Source organism: Manis javanica, chromosome 4 (assembly GCF_040802235.1).
Source record: "Manis javanica isolate MJ-LG chromosome 4, MJ_LKY, whole genome shotgun sequence".
Taxonomy (NCBI): Eukaryota; Metazoa; Chordata; class Mammalia; order Pholidota; family Manidae; genus Manis; species Manis javanica.
The window spans coordinates 48810442-48824598 of record NC_133159.1 but is presented as its reverse complement, the minus strand read 5'-3'; the positions used below and the strand labels follow the sequence as shown (position 1 = coordinate 48824598).

Sequence of the window (14157 nt, the reverse complement as noted above, 5' to 3'; positions counted from 1 at the left end):
TCTTACCCCTTTCACCAGGCACTGGGCTCTTGCACGTGTGGATGAAGTCTGGCTGTTGTCCTGTGTCTTCTGGTCTCTCTTTTAGGATTAGTTGTATTTGTTGTATTTTCAAAAATATATATGTTTTTGGGAGGAGATTCCCACTGTCCTACTCACGCCGCCATCTTGGCTCCGCCTCCCTGTAGGTAATTTTTTTAATCTCCACAATATTAATGCAAACTGCTAATATCATTCCATTTTCACAACTGACAAAATTTGAATCTGAAAACTTGTAACTTGATAGAGGGAAGAATCAGGATTAGCATTAGTCTGACACCAAAGTACATCTTGCCCTTATGCTATATACTACTTCTAGAATCCCTTTAACTCTCAAACTCTGTGATTCAGAGTAATTTGAACCTTGTTTCATCTGCAGTAAATAAAAAGCTTCTCTTTCACATATTGTGGAAATAAGCAGGGGCCAATGCTAGTAGATGATGATAGGTTCTCATGCCAAATTTTCAGCAGATTAAATCAGATCTACCTTGAATGGGCTGCCTTAACAGACTGCCATCATGAACCTTATTGAGCATCTATTAGGTTTTATACTATATAGATCAGGGTCAGGTATGGGGGATAAAAAAATGCAGAGAAAGATCCCTGATCTTGAAAAGAAATGAAACAGAACTATATATTCAGTGACTTTATTTTCCAAACTCTAAATTAAGGTACATGATCATCCATTTAGTCAAAAAGCATGCAGTAAATGCTTATTCTAATACTGGAACTTCAGAGATTATGAAATCATATTGTCTTCTCTATCAAGAAACTGAGGGAGAAGACTCAGGTGCAGTGTTAAAAGTCTAACAAAAGGCTTTAAATCTCTTATGTGGCTTTAGTTATATCAGCATCTTTACATGGACAACACTACTAGTTAACATTTATTGAGCACTTGCTCAGGTATTTGCTTTACATTTTATAGTCCATTTAATCCTCACCATAACCTATAGGTGCATTATCCCCAATTCACAGAAGTGGAAACTGAGACTCAAAGAGGACAAGTAATTTACCCAACAGAACTCAAACCCGAGGCATATGGTTTCAGAGCCTCTATTCTCCACCACTATGTTATACTGCACCCTCAACTTTTTCTTTCATATTTATTGAAATTGAAACAATATGTATTTGTTAACAGCATATTTGAGTTATGCACTAAATATTTAAACTGAAGCTCCCAGAAATCTGTGCTGTGTGGTCATTGCACAGATTTGTAAAATAAGTAAGTAAGACACCAAGTCTAATGAAGTCATGAATGAATGAAAGATACCTACAATAAGCCTTAGAGGATTTTAGCTGAAGGTTTTCATGTTTTTTCCTGCATCCTGAGAAAATTTCTTCTATTCATGAAGGCCACAACCTGAGGAAGTAGTAGTTGGACAGTAGAACCCCCCCTCCCCCCACCGCCAGGTGGGTTAGAGATGCTGTTTAAACCCTGTCCCATACAGGGCCTCTGACCACTAAAAGCAACAAAGGAAAGAGAAGACAAAGGTTTAACCTGATCCTTCAGGGACACACCTGTGTGGAAAGAGGGGCAGAAGTGCCTGCTTCTTTGTTAAGAGACAGGACCATGGAAAGAGGCTCCTTTCTACTCCCCAAAGTATAAAGCCCTCCTGATGGCTCAGGGCTGTTCTACAGGCTGTCGTTTGCTTATATGAAACTCTCTGCTCCATCCCCTGTGCCAAGGAACTCCTATTCCTCCTTCAGTGTGTCAGTTCCTCCCTTTAAGTGTGTCAGTTCCTCCAAGCAGCTTTCTCTGATCCTGCACCACTCCCACTCCCACCCCAAAATGAGTTTAAATAGTTTTACTTTTTTTGTTGCTGTGGTGTTTATGGTAGTATGTGATTAAATAACTGTTGAATACTTGTTTAACATCTACCTCCCCCTTATGAGCTCCCTCAGGCAGAAACCAGATCTTTCTTCTCCACCAGCATATCCCATCACCCAGGACAGCACCAACCACACAACAGGGCCTCACGTCTCCTTGGCCTGGGGGTATCTGTGTGTGTGTTAAAATGAATGAAGAGACCAAACTAAACTCTTCCGTGTTTTCTTTCTTGTCCAGGAAAGAAGGGAGAGGAAACCTCTGTGACTCCAGTGCAGCCTGAAGTTCTTGAGACATGTCAAGGCAAAACCGGACACACGGTAGGCATGTCGGGAGAGCGTCTGAGGAAGGGCCGCACCAATCCTTTGCTGTCTGTTCTGTCATGGTGCTTGGGGCCCTCCCTCTGAGTTTGTTATTTCCCCTCAGTTTCTTGGTGTCAGACTGTCTTTGACTCTGAGACTCATCTCTGGCAGAGAAGGGAGACAGAAGGACCTCAGACATGTGGGCTGGTTCCTGCCTAGGTGGTGGGCATGCAGAGACCTCTCACCACCACTTGCCATCTGCCCCAAGAAATCAGACTCGTAGCATGTGTATAGATGTCCTTCCCAAGCCTGTGACCAACCATCCAAGTGCCATCAAAATAAAGGATGGTTATGAGACCTATTTAACATCTTAAATCCAGCTTCCAGAAACTGAGGGTGACCTTTTCCCCAGACATCACATTTTTAAATGTAATGGGCTCTTGGATTTAAAAAATAAAAAAGTCTGGCAAGCAGTTAAAATCCCTTTTAGTATTCCCAGCACTCAGCCAGGAGAAGATGCAGACAGAATTGAAAAACAGCCTGAATTTTTCAGTTGTTGTTGTTTTTCAAATGCCCGGATTAGAACATAATTCATCTTAAAATGACGGGAGGCCTCTTCATACACTTCACACTTCGAAATATTTTAGAAAATAGTATCCATTTTGGCAAGCCTCTTGCCATGCAAGAAACAACAGCAAATGCTTTTCTTCTTGAGTGTTAAGTCTGTTGTGAATAAGATCATAAAAAATACACTTTGCTCTTTTATTTTGCCTCTTGTTTGAGGATTTTGCTGCATCTCTGCAATAATTGATTCTTCTCACATTACTGTATAAGCAGCATTCATTGTCCCACTTTTTAGAAAGAGGAATTGAAGCCAAGGTTTGGTGAAGCAACTTTCCTACTGTCCAAAGAAAATCATTCATTCATTCACTTATTCATTCAGTAAACATTCAGTTGGTCTTGAGAACCAACTAAGTGCCAACCACTAACTAGACGTTAGAGATACATAAATGACTATCTCACAAACCCCATCTCCAGATCTCTGGTAAAGGAGAGGCATATTTGAATAGACAACTACCATATTCCATAATAAGTGATGTGATGGATAAAGGGGCTACAAACAGTTGCCTCTCACCCAGCCTTATGCTACTGGGAAAAGCTTCCCACAAGAAGTGCAATATGAATTGGGTCTTGAAGGATTAGTAGGAGCCCAGCCAATCAAGGCACAGGTGACAAGAAAGGCTTTTACAACAGTGGGAACCAGATAAATAAAGCATAAAGGCACAAAACAGCTTCATTTTTTTTTTTTTTTGGTTTTATGTGGTTGGAGAAAAATGAACACATAGGATTAAAAGAAGATAAGAAAATGGTCTCATGTACCAAGCAAGGAACTTGGAATTCATCCTGACACAGTGGGACCAAACAGTGTAGAGTATGTTACTTACTTATTTATATACTTAGTTGCACCTAATTCAGGTCCATACAAATTCTCTCTTTCCCTGGGTTTAGTGGTCAAATAGAGTGTTGAACTATCTCAAGAAATATAAAATTATTTAAAATTAGTTTTTCAGATCCAGTGACCTCTTTGACCTCTCTAAATTATCCACCAGGCTGTATGCAAGTGTGCATTGACGTGGGTGGATTACCTAAACCTTTCATCAGATTTCTAAAAAGGCTCAAAACTCTGTAAAGTATAAGAATCACAACATTTTGAAAAATTCCAGCTTTTTCCAAAATTCACATTAGAATTCTCTCATATTAGTCTCTTAAAATTTACTGGCTGCTGGTCATCCATATGGGTACAATTTCATATAGCATCCTATTACTTCAAACAAAACAATTCTTCACATTCCCTAGCAGCAGCTTAATCTATGTTTGTTAACAAACTCAAAACTTAGTTCCTTCTTACAAGTACTATTCTTTAGAGCTATGGGATTCACACAACTTATTATGAGAAGTTTGAGACAAAGGTACAAAATTTGAGAAAATCAGGAATTTGGAAGTTAGGGGAAGCACAAATGGTATACAAGCATTAGAGATATAATTCTATCATCAATTAGTTAAGATTCTTTGGATTGCAATTAACAGAACCAACCTTATCAATTTAATTTATTGGAAGAATAGAGAAGCATATTGTGCTACCTAAAATAGAAACATAACAGTGAACTGAAATCAGGGACTTGAACACATTATGACTTCCTATATATTTTCTCTTCTCTCTGATGTCAGCTTCATATCCACTATCAGTCTTTCTCTGTTGCTCTCTCTCTCTTTCTCTGTATATGCCTATGTCTGTCTCTTCTCAGCAGACCAGCTTTTTCTCATTTCGAGTACACAGAGTGGAGAACTTGCTTCAGTTCCTACCTCTCACACAAAATGATCTATTTTTCTATCTCTGTCTTTATTCTCTTGAAGATGGCTCCAAAATCACTGGAAAGTGTTTTTTAGCTCATTTTGCATTAGATGACGAGTCCTGCACTATGTACTTGTACAAGGCAGTTCTCTCTACAATCATGTGGATCAACAGGAGGGGCAGTTCCTAGAAAGGGGGATGGGCAGATCAAACAATAGATGCCCCTTGTCTCTATATGGTGGGTGACAGAATGTCTTACATGACACTGCTAGGACTCATTTGTCTCATGCTAAAAACATCTCTATTTTGTATGGGACATAGGGTTGGGATACCAAGATGAGAGAGACATGACCTTTACACCCTCTTTCTACTTTTGTATCTACCATTCACCATATGATCTTAGTAAGTCACTTACACTCTGGACCCCAACTGTGTTTGTTAAATGAACAGGACAGACAGAGCTAGAAGTGCTTTATGGTCTTTTATAATGAGCCCACAAGCCTGAGATAATATCACTAGGTTTCAATCTTTCTTTGTCAAGAACTTCATGCTCATGATCCAGAGGTTTTCCTACCAAGAAATTGTAAGCATTGCCTGAAGCCCATTCCCTGCAGATCCCACTAGAATAAAACAGAAAACATCATGAAAAGTCTCAGCCAGTTACAAAAAACTTTGCTTTGTGGAAATCAGAATGCAAACTGAATAAAAGTCATGCTTTCACGCTTCTCTTTAAAGAAAATAATGAAACACTCAACATAGCACTTTATATCCATAAGACTTGGCAGATACTGTCATGCAGCACTGACAATTTGATACTCATCCTCCTGGCTTTACAAAAGCAGACCTGGCAATAAATCTTTCTAGTTGTGTGGCCTCATCTTCAGCCAAGAGACTGGAGGAGTTCTGGGTGGTGAACATGTGGCCAGTGAGATGTTTGTGTTGTTTTGGTAGAAAACTCCAGAAAAGGAACTGCAGCCAGAAAACCCTCCTGCTGAGACTTCAGCCCCCAAAGATCCCCTAGGTGCTTTGAAGATCAGGCCAGTCTCCCAGCCTTTCGTGAGTCCATTGAGGAACAATGAGTCTGAAGAATGTGAGACATGGATCGACAGGTTCAGGAAGCTAGAAAATGCCCTCTACTTGTGTGATCTGAGTAATACAGGTGAAGTATGATGCTTATAGCTGATATAACTTTCCATTGCGTTCTAGTCTAAAAATGGACACTTCCTTTCTTTCAATTCTTTCACAATCTGTAACAAACATAGACTGCATATAAATAGTATGCCTGGCACAATGCAGACCCCAATCAGGAAATCCCAAGCTGAGTCAGATACCAATTCCTACCAGGTGGCTGCACTTACTTTGTGTCTTGCCTCCTCCTCCATTCTACTACCTGAGTCTAATCCACAATCCCACCTCTTAATTCGTCTGATGGAAATCTTCAGCATGTCTCCTAACAGGGTGAAATCCAAACTCCTTAGCAAGGCAAAAGCTGGACCCTGTCCACCTGACCAGTCTCTTTTCCTTCAATTGTTATGCTCTTAGCGTATCTAATCCTATCATAATAAATGTGCCTTGTTTTCTCTTGCAGCCATGCCTTTCAAACCCTAAATCCTACATCTGAGCTGTTTGCCTCTCTATCTACCCCACCTCAGCCAACTCTCCAATTTGTCTATCTGGCAGATTAATGCCTAAACACCTTTTATTGGAACGCAATTTCTACTCCTCTGAGATTCCCACGATTACCCGAGACGGATCTAGGCCAACTTTTATCTGGCCTCTATTATCATATTTGATGTGTTGTATTTTTTTTTAATTTAAAAAAATTTTTTTTACTGCACTAGTAGACTATATTCCTTTCTTTTATTCCCAGGATCTTGCACAATTCTGTCCAACATTCTTTTTCCAGTAAACAAATAAATGCGTACATGTACATAAATAAATAACTAAATCCAAGATGGATGGTACTAATACCATTAGACTGTGCTATGTAGGCATTCAGAGAAAGGAGAATTCCTTCCCAGTGGGTGATGAGGGAAGGTGATGGTAATGTGAAGTTGATTGCTGAAGTTAAAGTGTGGTTTGTATTCAGAGGAATGCAACAGAGGGCCCTCGCTGGCAGAGACACAAGTTAGCCAAGCAAAATGTTACGTGTGAAGCTCAATACAAGGAGCTCAGTTTGGAGAGAAGAGAAAGGTTATTAAGAAAATATTAAATGATAAAAGTGGAAATTTAGGATGGGACCAGATCTAGGAAGATCTTAGATGCCAGACCAAAGAATCTGAATTTATCACAAAGGTAATGAGTAGCGCCGAGAGTTCCTAAGCAGTGGGGGTAGTATGATGAAGTTCCAGCTCAGAAAGATCTGTGATATGGCTGTGTGCAGAATGAAGAAGAAATTGAAAGCAGGAAAAGGAAAAAAGAGGCTAGTGTAATGTCCAAGGGAGAGGATGAAATCCAAAACTAGGTGTGACCTGGGGAATGGAAAAGAGGCAGCAGATACAAAAGCACATGAACTGAAACTGTTGTACTTAATTACATACTGTGGTTCATGAAGAGTTAGCATATTATATGTGGGGTCTGAAACATGGAACTCACAGAAATGAAGGTAGGATGGCAGTTGCTAGGAGAAATGGGATGTCTGAAGGTACAAACTTTCAGTTATAGGTTATGGGGATTGACCCTACAGCATGGTGATTCCAGTTAGCAAGACAGTATTGTACAGTTGAAAGTTGCTGTGAGAATAGAGCTTTAATGTTCACACTTCCACCACCACCACAACAAAATGGTAATTGCATGAGGTAAAGGATGTGTTAACTAAGCTTATTGTGGTAAACATTTTGTAATGTATAGGTCTATCAGATCATCACATTGTACACCTTAACCATCCACAATATTATATGGCAATTATATCTCAATAAAAAAATAGTGTACACACTGGTACTTTCAAGAAATAATCATAAAACAGTAGCAATGCCTGTCTTTTCATCATCTGAGTCTGTGTTTGTTTCATTTTTTTTCTGAACTTCCAAAGCAACTTAATTCCAGACCATATAAAGTATAACTACCATACCCAAGGACTTCTAATAACTATGCCAAAGAGGGAAAAGTGAGAATTTTAAGAAAAAAATTCATCTAGCTGAATTAGAAGATCACGTATTAAACATTCATTATGAGCCTAGCGCTGTGCTAGAGGCTGGACTAACAGCGAAACCAGAAAGGATGAGACATGGTCTCTGGCTTCAAGGAGCTTTTAGGTAAGACAGAAACTGGTACTAGTTCAGTGCTGGTAAAACACCTTTTGTAAAGGCAGCATATAATAAAATGTTATCATTGAAGACAGAAGTGGGAATTAAAGAGTCCCAAGGATAAAGAGAAGAGATCAAAGCAAACTCATCATCTAATGTGAGCTGGGTACTGAGAGAGGACTCCATGGAAGAGAGATCTTAAACTGAGCCTTAAGGAGAGATAGACTTTGGATAACTGGGTAGGGCATTCTGAGCTGAAACTATCTTCTACAAAGGTTAGAAATGGAGAATGAGTATGGAGGGGCAGACAGTGAGCAAGACAGAACTACAGATCCATGTTGCATTGGACAGTAAAGTTGAGACCCTATTATGAGTCCTGAGGGCTAGGATGAGGCTTATTCTCTACCCAGTGTCCACCAAAGGTCCAACTAGAGAACATAATGAAAGCTGGGGTGGATAATTTAGGGAAGATACTGGAGAAAAGGAGATAAAAAAAATTCCTGAAATATGAATTTCAGGTAGTCATACCAAGACTGTGAGGGTGATGTTGGGATTGCAAATGAAAATTAAACAAAACAGAAAAATCCAGTACAGAGAAGACATTTCTAAAGAAACAAATGCTGAGTTGTGATGATGGATGATGGATCATGAACTTAGTTGCTAAGAGATTCTCCAAAGACTGGGACCTTTCTCATACTGCTGAACTGTTCTGAGGAAAAACGGAGTTTTGTTGACTTTGGAGGCAGATTCCAGCAGATTTGAAATGCCTTTCTCATGGCCTCTTCACTATTTACGCCTGTTTTCTCTGTTTCTATGAAGTTCATTAGTTCCTCACCAGCCAAGGAATGTGTCAGCCAGATCTGGGAACATCTATAACCATCTTTAATGAGGGAAGAGGATTAACTGAGATCATTTTGTTGGTTTATTAGCCACAGTATTTAGCTAACCACCACAGCCCCATTCTAGACACTGAGCAGATGATACCTCTTTTGCCCACTGATGAATCATTGTTCTTTATTATGTGTGAAGAAATATGTAGGCCAGGGCGTTCTTCATCCAGGGTGAAGGCAGACCATCCATCATCAAATTAGTGTTTCTGGGAACCTACTCTGGGCTTATTCTCTAATGGAAGTTGTCAGGAAAATATCCTTGAGGAGAAAGAATAAGGAATGATGATGAATAACTGGTCATGTTTTTGAAAGAAAGAAGAGAGTGGTTGGGATAAATGTTTGGGTAGATTCGGAATTTTCCCAGTGAACTACAGGCTAGAGAATATTTCAGAGTTCAGGGAGACAGAACGCAATGAGAGCCATCAAGGACATTCCCTGCAGGGGTCTGGACATCACATACAGTGCACTACTAGCGCCTCTCATCAACCCCATGCTGAAGGGATTAATGTTATTTTTAGAGAAGAAACCTGGCTCAAAGTGATAAAAAGTAGCAGCCAGTGGGAAGTTAAGCCATAATTCAAACCCAGTTCTACTGGACTTCCCACTTCACCAAACTCCCATAACACTAGAAAGAGCGGGAGGTTTTGCTTATCCTTTGTTGGTTTGTTTCTTGGTTTTTACCAGAAGACTTAGATTCAGGTTCAGATGTCACCAATTGCTGAGCCCTAGAAGCCCTCCACTTATATTCTCCAAGCCTGTTTCCTCAGCTGTCAGATAGTACTGATAATAATAAAAATCTACCTCCCAATTTTGAGAAAGCATCAAATGAGATTTGGAAGTTCTTCATAAACTATTAAATGAAATGAATGTTCAGAGATTGTTATTATTTCCTTCATTTTGGTTCTGGTGGGACAAGAATAGACTTTCCAGCACCAAGATGAATTGTAAGGGTGATTTTATGCAGTTGTCCTGGGCCTCCCCTAATGATAGCAAATTAGATACAAATTTCAGTTAATGGACTTTTGTTTGACACTAGGAACCCTCTACCCATGGTAAAGCTTGAAGAAGGTAAAAAAATTTCCCCACACATACCATAGATGTATTCTTTTAACATTATTTTTAACTTTTAATTTAAGTGTAAAGTTTGTATATTTTAATCATGTCTATTATAATGATTATATATCTAACTCTCATAAGTACCCTATAATAATATCTGCATTAATGAGTGCTTAGTAGCTCTGGGCACTGTGCTAAGCAATTATTACTTTATTGATTTTCATACAAGTTGGTTATTCCTGTTTGAAAGTTGAGAGGAAACTGAGGTTCAGCAAGTTAAAGTGTCTTCCCCAGTGAGACATTTACTCCAAAGCCCAAGACATATTTCCAGAAGCAGAGTATGAGTAACTATCTTGAGGCATCCATCCTAGACCATAATAAGAGTAGCCACCCAGGTCAGAGAACCGCAGGGATCCAATTGGCAAACTCAAGGATTTTTCTGCAGAGGAAAGTACCAACATTCTAATGGGAGACATAGTCAGTAAACAAGCCTGAATAGATTGGACAATAAACAAACAGGGATGGGATGGGATAGGATGAGGTGGGACAGGACAGGACAGGACCAAAGAGAACTGAATGGAATGAATCACATTAGGAACCTACCTGTCTGTAGCCCACTACCTATTACTAGTTCAGAGGGGAGCATCATGCTCAGCAGTCCTGGCACATTTAAATATGGGCAATAATTGGAAGCCTGTCCAGACAGGGCAGGTATCCACTAGACCCCAGTGGTAATCAACTGGTAGTGGCTTTCTACAAAATGACCAGGGCTTTGCCTCTGGATTCTTTGAGAAAGAATTTCACAATCATTATTACAGTCTGCACAAGTACAGGAGAATAGAGAAGCAACATTTACAAACTTTTCTTGACACCTGTAGCATAGGTCTTCACAAAACGATCTATTTAACATATTTAAGAAAGCTGTCTTATCACACCAACTGGTTGGGATCTTCCTGAGGCAACAGACCACTTCTCTAAATCTTCTATATTCCCAAACACGTTATCTAGTGTATATGAGCTCACAGTTAGAGGTTTATGAATACGTTATTGATGTGTTCTGCACCTAAACTTCTCCCCACAAGCATCAGAATCTAGCTAACCTTAACGCGGAAAGTACACTGGCATTAGTAATACAGTGAGAGGTTCCAGAGTGTATCTTGTGATAAGCACTACCATGGCTTTTACACAGATTTAGACTCAGCCGTGAGAAGTCAGATGATTTACTCACGTCACACAGAAAGCTGGAGGGAGTCACAGAAAATACATTTCCAGAAATGCATAAAAGTGAGCTGCTTAAAACCTGCATGTTTAGAAATGTTTGAAACCTTCAATAAGACAAAAGTAAACCAGAATGCTTAGGAACTGTTTTTAGCAGGCACCTCACCTTTTTCAAAATTGGCCTTTAAAGTTTTATGGCTACACAGAACAAGCTTAAATTGCTTTAGAATCTATCTTTCGATGTGATTGGACCCCATCCTCTCTCCCCAAATTCACTCTCAAATTCCTCCTGACATCAGTGATGCATAGCCAGGACTGTAAATATATTTTTAGAATGTCATTTGGTTTTTAAGGAGCTTGAAGTTTCAAAACATTAGCATATTGTTTTTACTCAGAAGTCATTCTAATACATTTTTCTCCTTTTTATCATCTCCATCCTCGTTTAAAAACATCCCACCCACTCAACCCAATCACAGGAGTCCTGGAGAAGGAACGGGCCAAACGCCTCCTTTACAACTACAATCTCATTTACAACCTGTCCCTGAGCCCTCGGAAAATCGACCAAGCCTTGCGGAGATTCCACGATGGAGAAAATATGCTCTTGGAGCCAGCGCTTCGGTACTTAAAGGAACTTTAACAAGCCCATATTGTGAGAACAGATGTTTCTTTTATCCCTTTTTACCCAGACATGTGTTTCTCCCCAGCCCCGACTGTAGTGGTGGAGACACTGTCAGAGTTGAGGCCGATGGAGCTATTGCAGATGCTTCAGACTTGGACCTGGTTTCTGGCTATGACACTTGCTCATAAGCACCTCAAAGGCATTCAAGGAAACCAGGTTTTCTTTCCTAAGGTGGCAAGAACCCAATTTCTTAAAATTCCCTTCTATTCTAATAAAGCTTATTATTAATAGGACATGATTTTTTTCTATACTGCTGATTAAACTGTGTTTGTAAACCTTGCAATTCCATTTAGTAAAAAACATGCTAGATGTTGTCAATGCCCCCAAATACCTGTCACAGCATAGGCCTAAATACATTGTTTTGGGGTGAATAAGTCAGCCTTTCCTCTGGCCATTATTCTAGGAAGAATTTCCACATTACAAGAAAAATAAAAGCATTAACAACATACTACCATAATATTAAGTAGTAGAAGGAGAATTCCAAGTGAGGTTTTCTGAACAAGTCCAATATATTCTCTAATACAAACTAGATGATGGTACACTGTCTCCAGGGAAGTTTTCCCAGAGTATCGGATACAAGTTTTGAGGCGGGATTCCTGGAACAAAGGGTTCTGGATGTAGGTAACATCTTCTTTGATGCCTCTGCCAGGAAAATCAAACAAAACTTTTCACCAACTCCCACAGTTTGTCAACCCTTAACATCCCCCCACCCACCAACTTTGCACCTCCCACACAACACACACGTACATGCACGTCACACTCACACCACACAGATGGCTTGAGCTAGTTGAAGAAACACTGGCCCAGGACTTCAGAGACCAGTGTGTTCTCAGGACCATCATTGATGCTGAGGGACCTGGATCCGGATCTTCAGATCTGTGTGGGAGGTAGGATGAAGGAGTTAGGCCAAGGGAAAAAGCAAATAGAAAGGTCTCTGAACATTTCCTCTCATCTATTTTATATAGTGGGGTGTCATGAAATCTTATAGCTAAAACCTTAAGAACAAAAGAATTTGAATATACTAACATAAATCATCTTTAAGGACTTCCTAGTCTGCCCTGTTTTAGTTTTTATGATCCTTGAGCTGCCCAGAAAAAAAAAAATGTCTCTTGAGACAGACAGACCACGTCTCTAACATTCTAGAACCCTCGGACCTGAGAGCTGCCTTTTATGTCACAGAAGTAAGCAGGCACACATGGCTTTATCATGCTACCGAAATACCAAATGAGGAAAATTAGAATATAGATCAAACAATTCAAGATGCATTGGACAGCTACAATATGCCAGGAAATTCTCTTGACATATTTTGTTTCACCAAATTCTGACAGCTCAGCATGGCAGCTTTTACAGCTCCATTTCTCAGAAGAACAAACAGAGGCTCGGAGGGGTGAAGAGTAAGAAAGCTGTTGGGTTGTGCCTGTTAACAACTGGCCAGAGGGATAGGACCTCTCGAAAGCCCTGGTCTCATGATTACTACGACTGCCCTGTTATACCCTATATCTGTCTGTGGAAGTGGGCCAGAGAGGGTGTTAGGTAAAGGGAGGCCCTAAACATGAAGTTGAGACTCAATCATAAGGTCTTGGAGGGCAATGATTTTCTTGCCTGATTCTTTGTGTCCAACATCTAGTAGAGCTCATGATCGACAGCTTCAGCTTCCAACTCACACACCTGGAGGGACCCCATTGACACAGAGTGCAACATGAAAGGTGCCCCCCCAAGCTGCACACAGCCCAATGAGTGAATGCTTCTATAAGGGGGCAGCACAGCCAGATCTGGATCCACAGTCACCCACCATTGCCACTGTCCTTCAACAGGAAGTAGAAAACAAACAGGATTTAAAACCAGCCAAATCCAACTCTGGCATCTGGTAGGTAGTGGTCTTGGCAAGTGTTTAATCTCCCTGAGCTTCAGTTCATTCATCTGTAAAATGGGAATTATTGTATTTTTTGCAGGAGTGTTACGAACACTGAAAGCCATGCCATTTGGAGAGTCCCTTGCACATAGAAATGGACCTTTCTTATGTCCCTTCCCTTAGCGGCTGAACATCAGGAAGCTTGAACAGGGATGTATGTGAAACGGCTGGCATAGAGAAGTAAGCCTACTGCTGCAGCAAAAACAAATTTTGAGATATATCTGCCTTCTAGAGACCAGTGCCCATTGCTCTTGGGTCATTTCCTGTCCTGAGTCCTCCATTGCTTTATTCCAAGACATGTGTGTGTGTGTGTGAGTGTGTGTGTGTGTGTGTGTGTGTGTGTGTGTGTGTGTTCACTTGGAAGATTTGCACAAATCGCTGGACAAAAACAGGAACACTCATGAGGCCATTATGCTTCAGAGTACCGTTATGACCTCTGTGCTAGGGTTTCTCTATGGTTTGCTTGTAGAAAAGCTGTTTCCTTTCTGTCTTTCTCAGATCAGTAGTGTTTCATGTATTCCCTGTGGCTGTGTCATTGTGAACTTCTAATAAACACTGGGTAGAGGAGGTCTGGTATCTGTGGCCTTGAGCTTTCTCTAGCCGAACCTTTCTGAAGGAATGTCTGCCTTCGGTGGTCAGTT

The 14157-nt window shown here is 40.3% G+C and overlaps 1 protein-coding gene and 1 long non-coding RNA gene across 3 annotated transcripts in view; one reads left to right on the top strand and one right to left on the bottom strand.

Moving 5' to 3' along the window:
• Positions 1–11823, top strand: part of C4H1orf87 (chromosome 4 C1orf87 homolog) — a 77776-nt gene extending 65953 nt beyond the window's left edge. Inside the window, exons 10-12 of one of the 2 annotated variants that reach the window (XM_017677237.3) lie at positions 2102–2181; positions 5468–5675; positions 11402–11823. In XM_017677237.3, the coding sequence (XP_017532726.3) occupies positions 2102–2181; positions 5468–5675; positions 11402–11562 (449 nt within the window). In that variant the 3' untranslated portion in view covers positions 11563–11823. The remainder of the gene's footprint in view (positions 1–2101; positions 2182–5467; positions 5676–11401) is intronic. The other variant, XM_037024281.2, reaches the window with a different exon arrangement.
• A 214-nt stretch (positions 11824–12037) lies between these two features.
• On the bottom strand, positions 12038–13162 carry LOC140848903 (uncharacterized). The gene is made up of 3 exons (XR_012130185.1): positions 12631–13162; positions 12369–12480; positions 12038–12246 (listed from the first exon to the last, which is right to left on the bottom strand). It is a non-coding gene; the product is annotated as an uncharacterized lncRNA (long non-coding RNA).
• Positions 13163–14157: the final 995 nt, after the last annotated feature.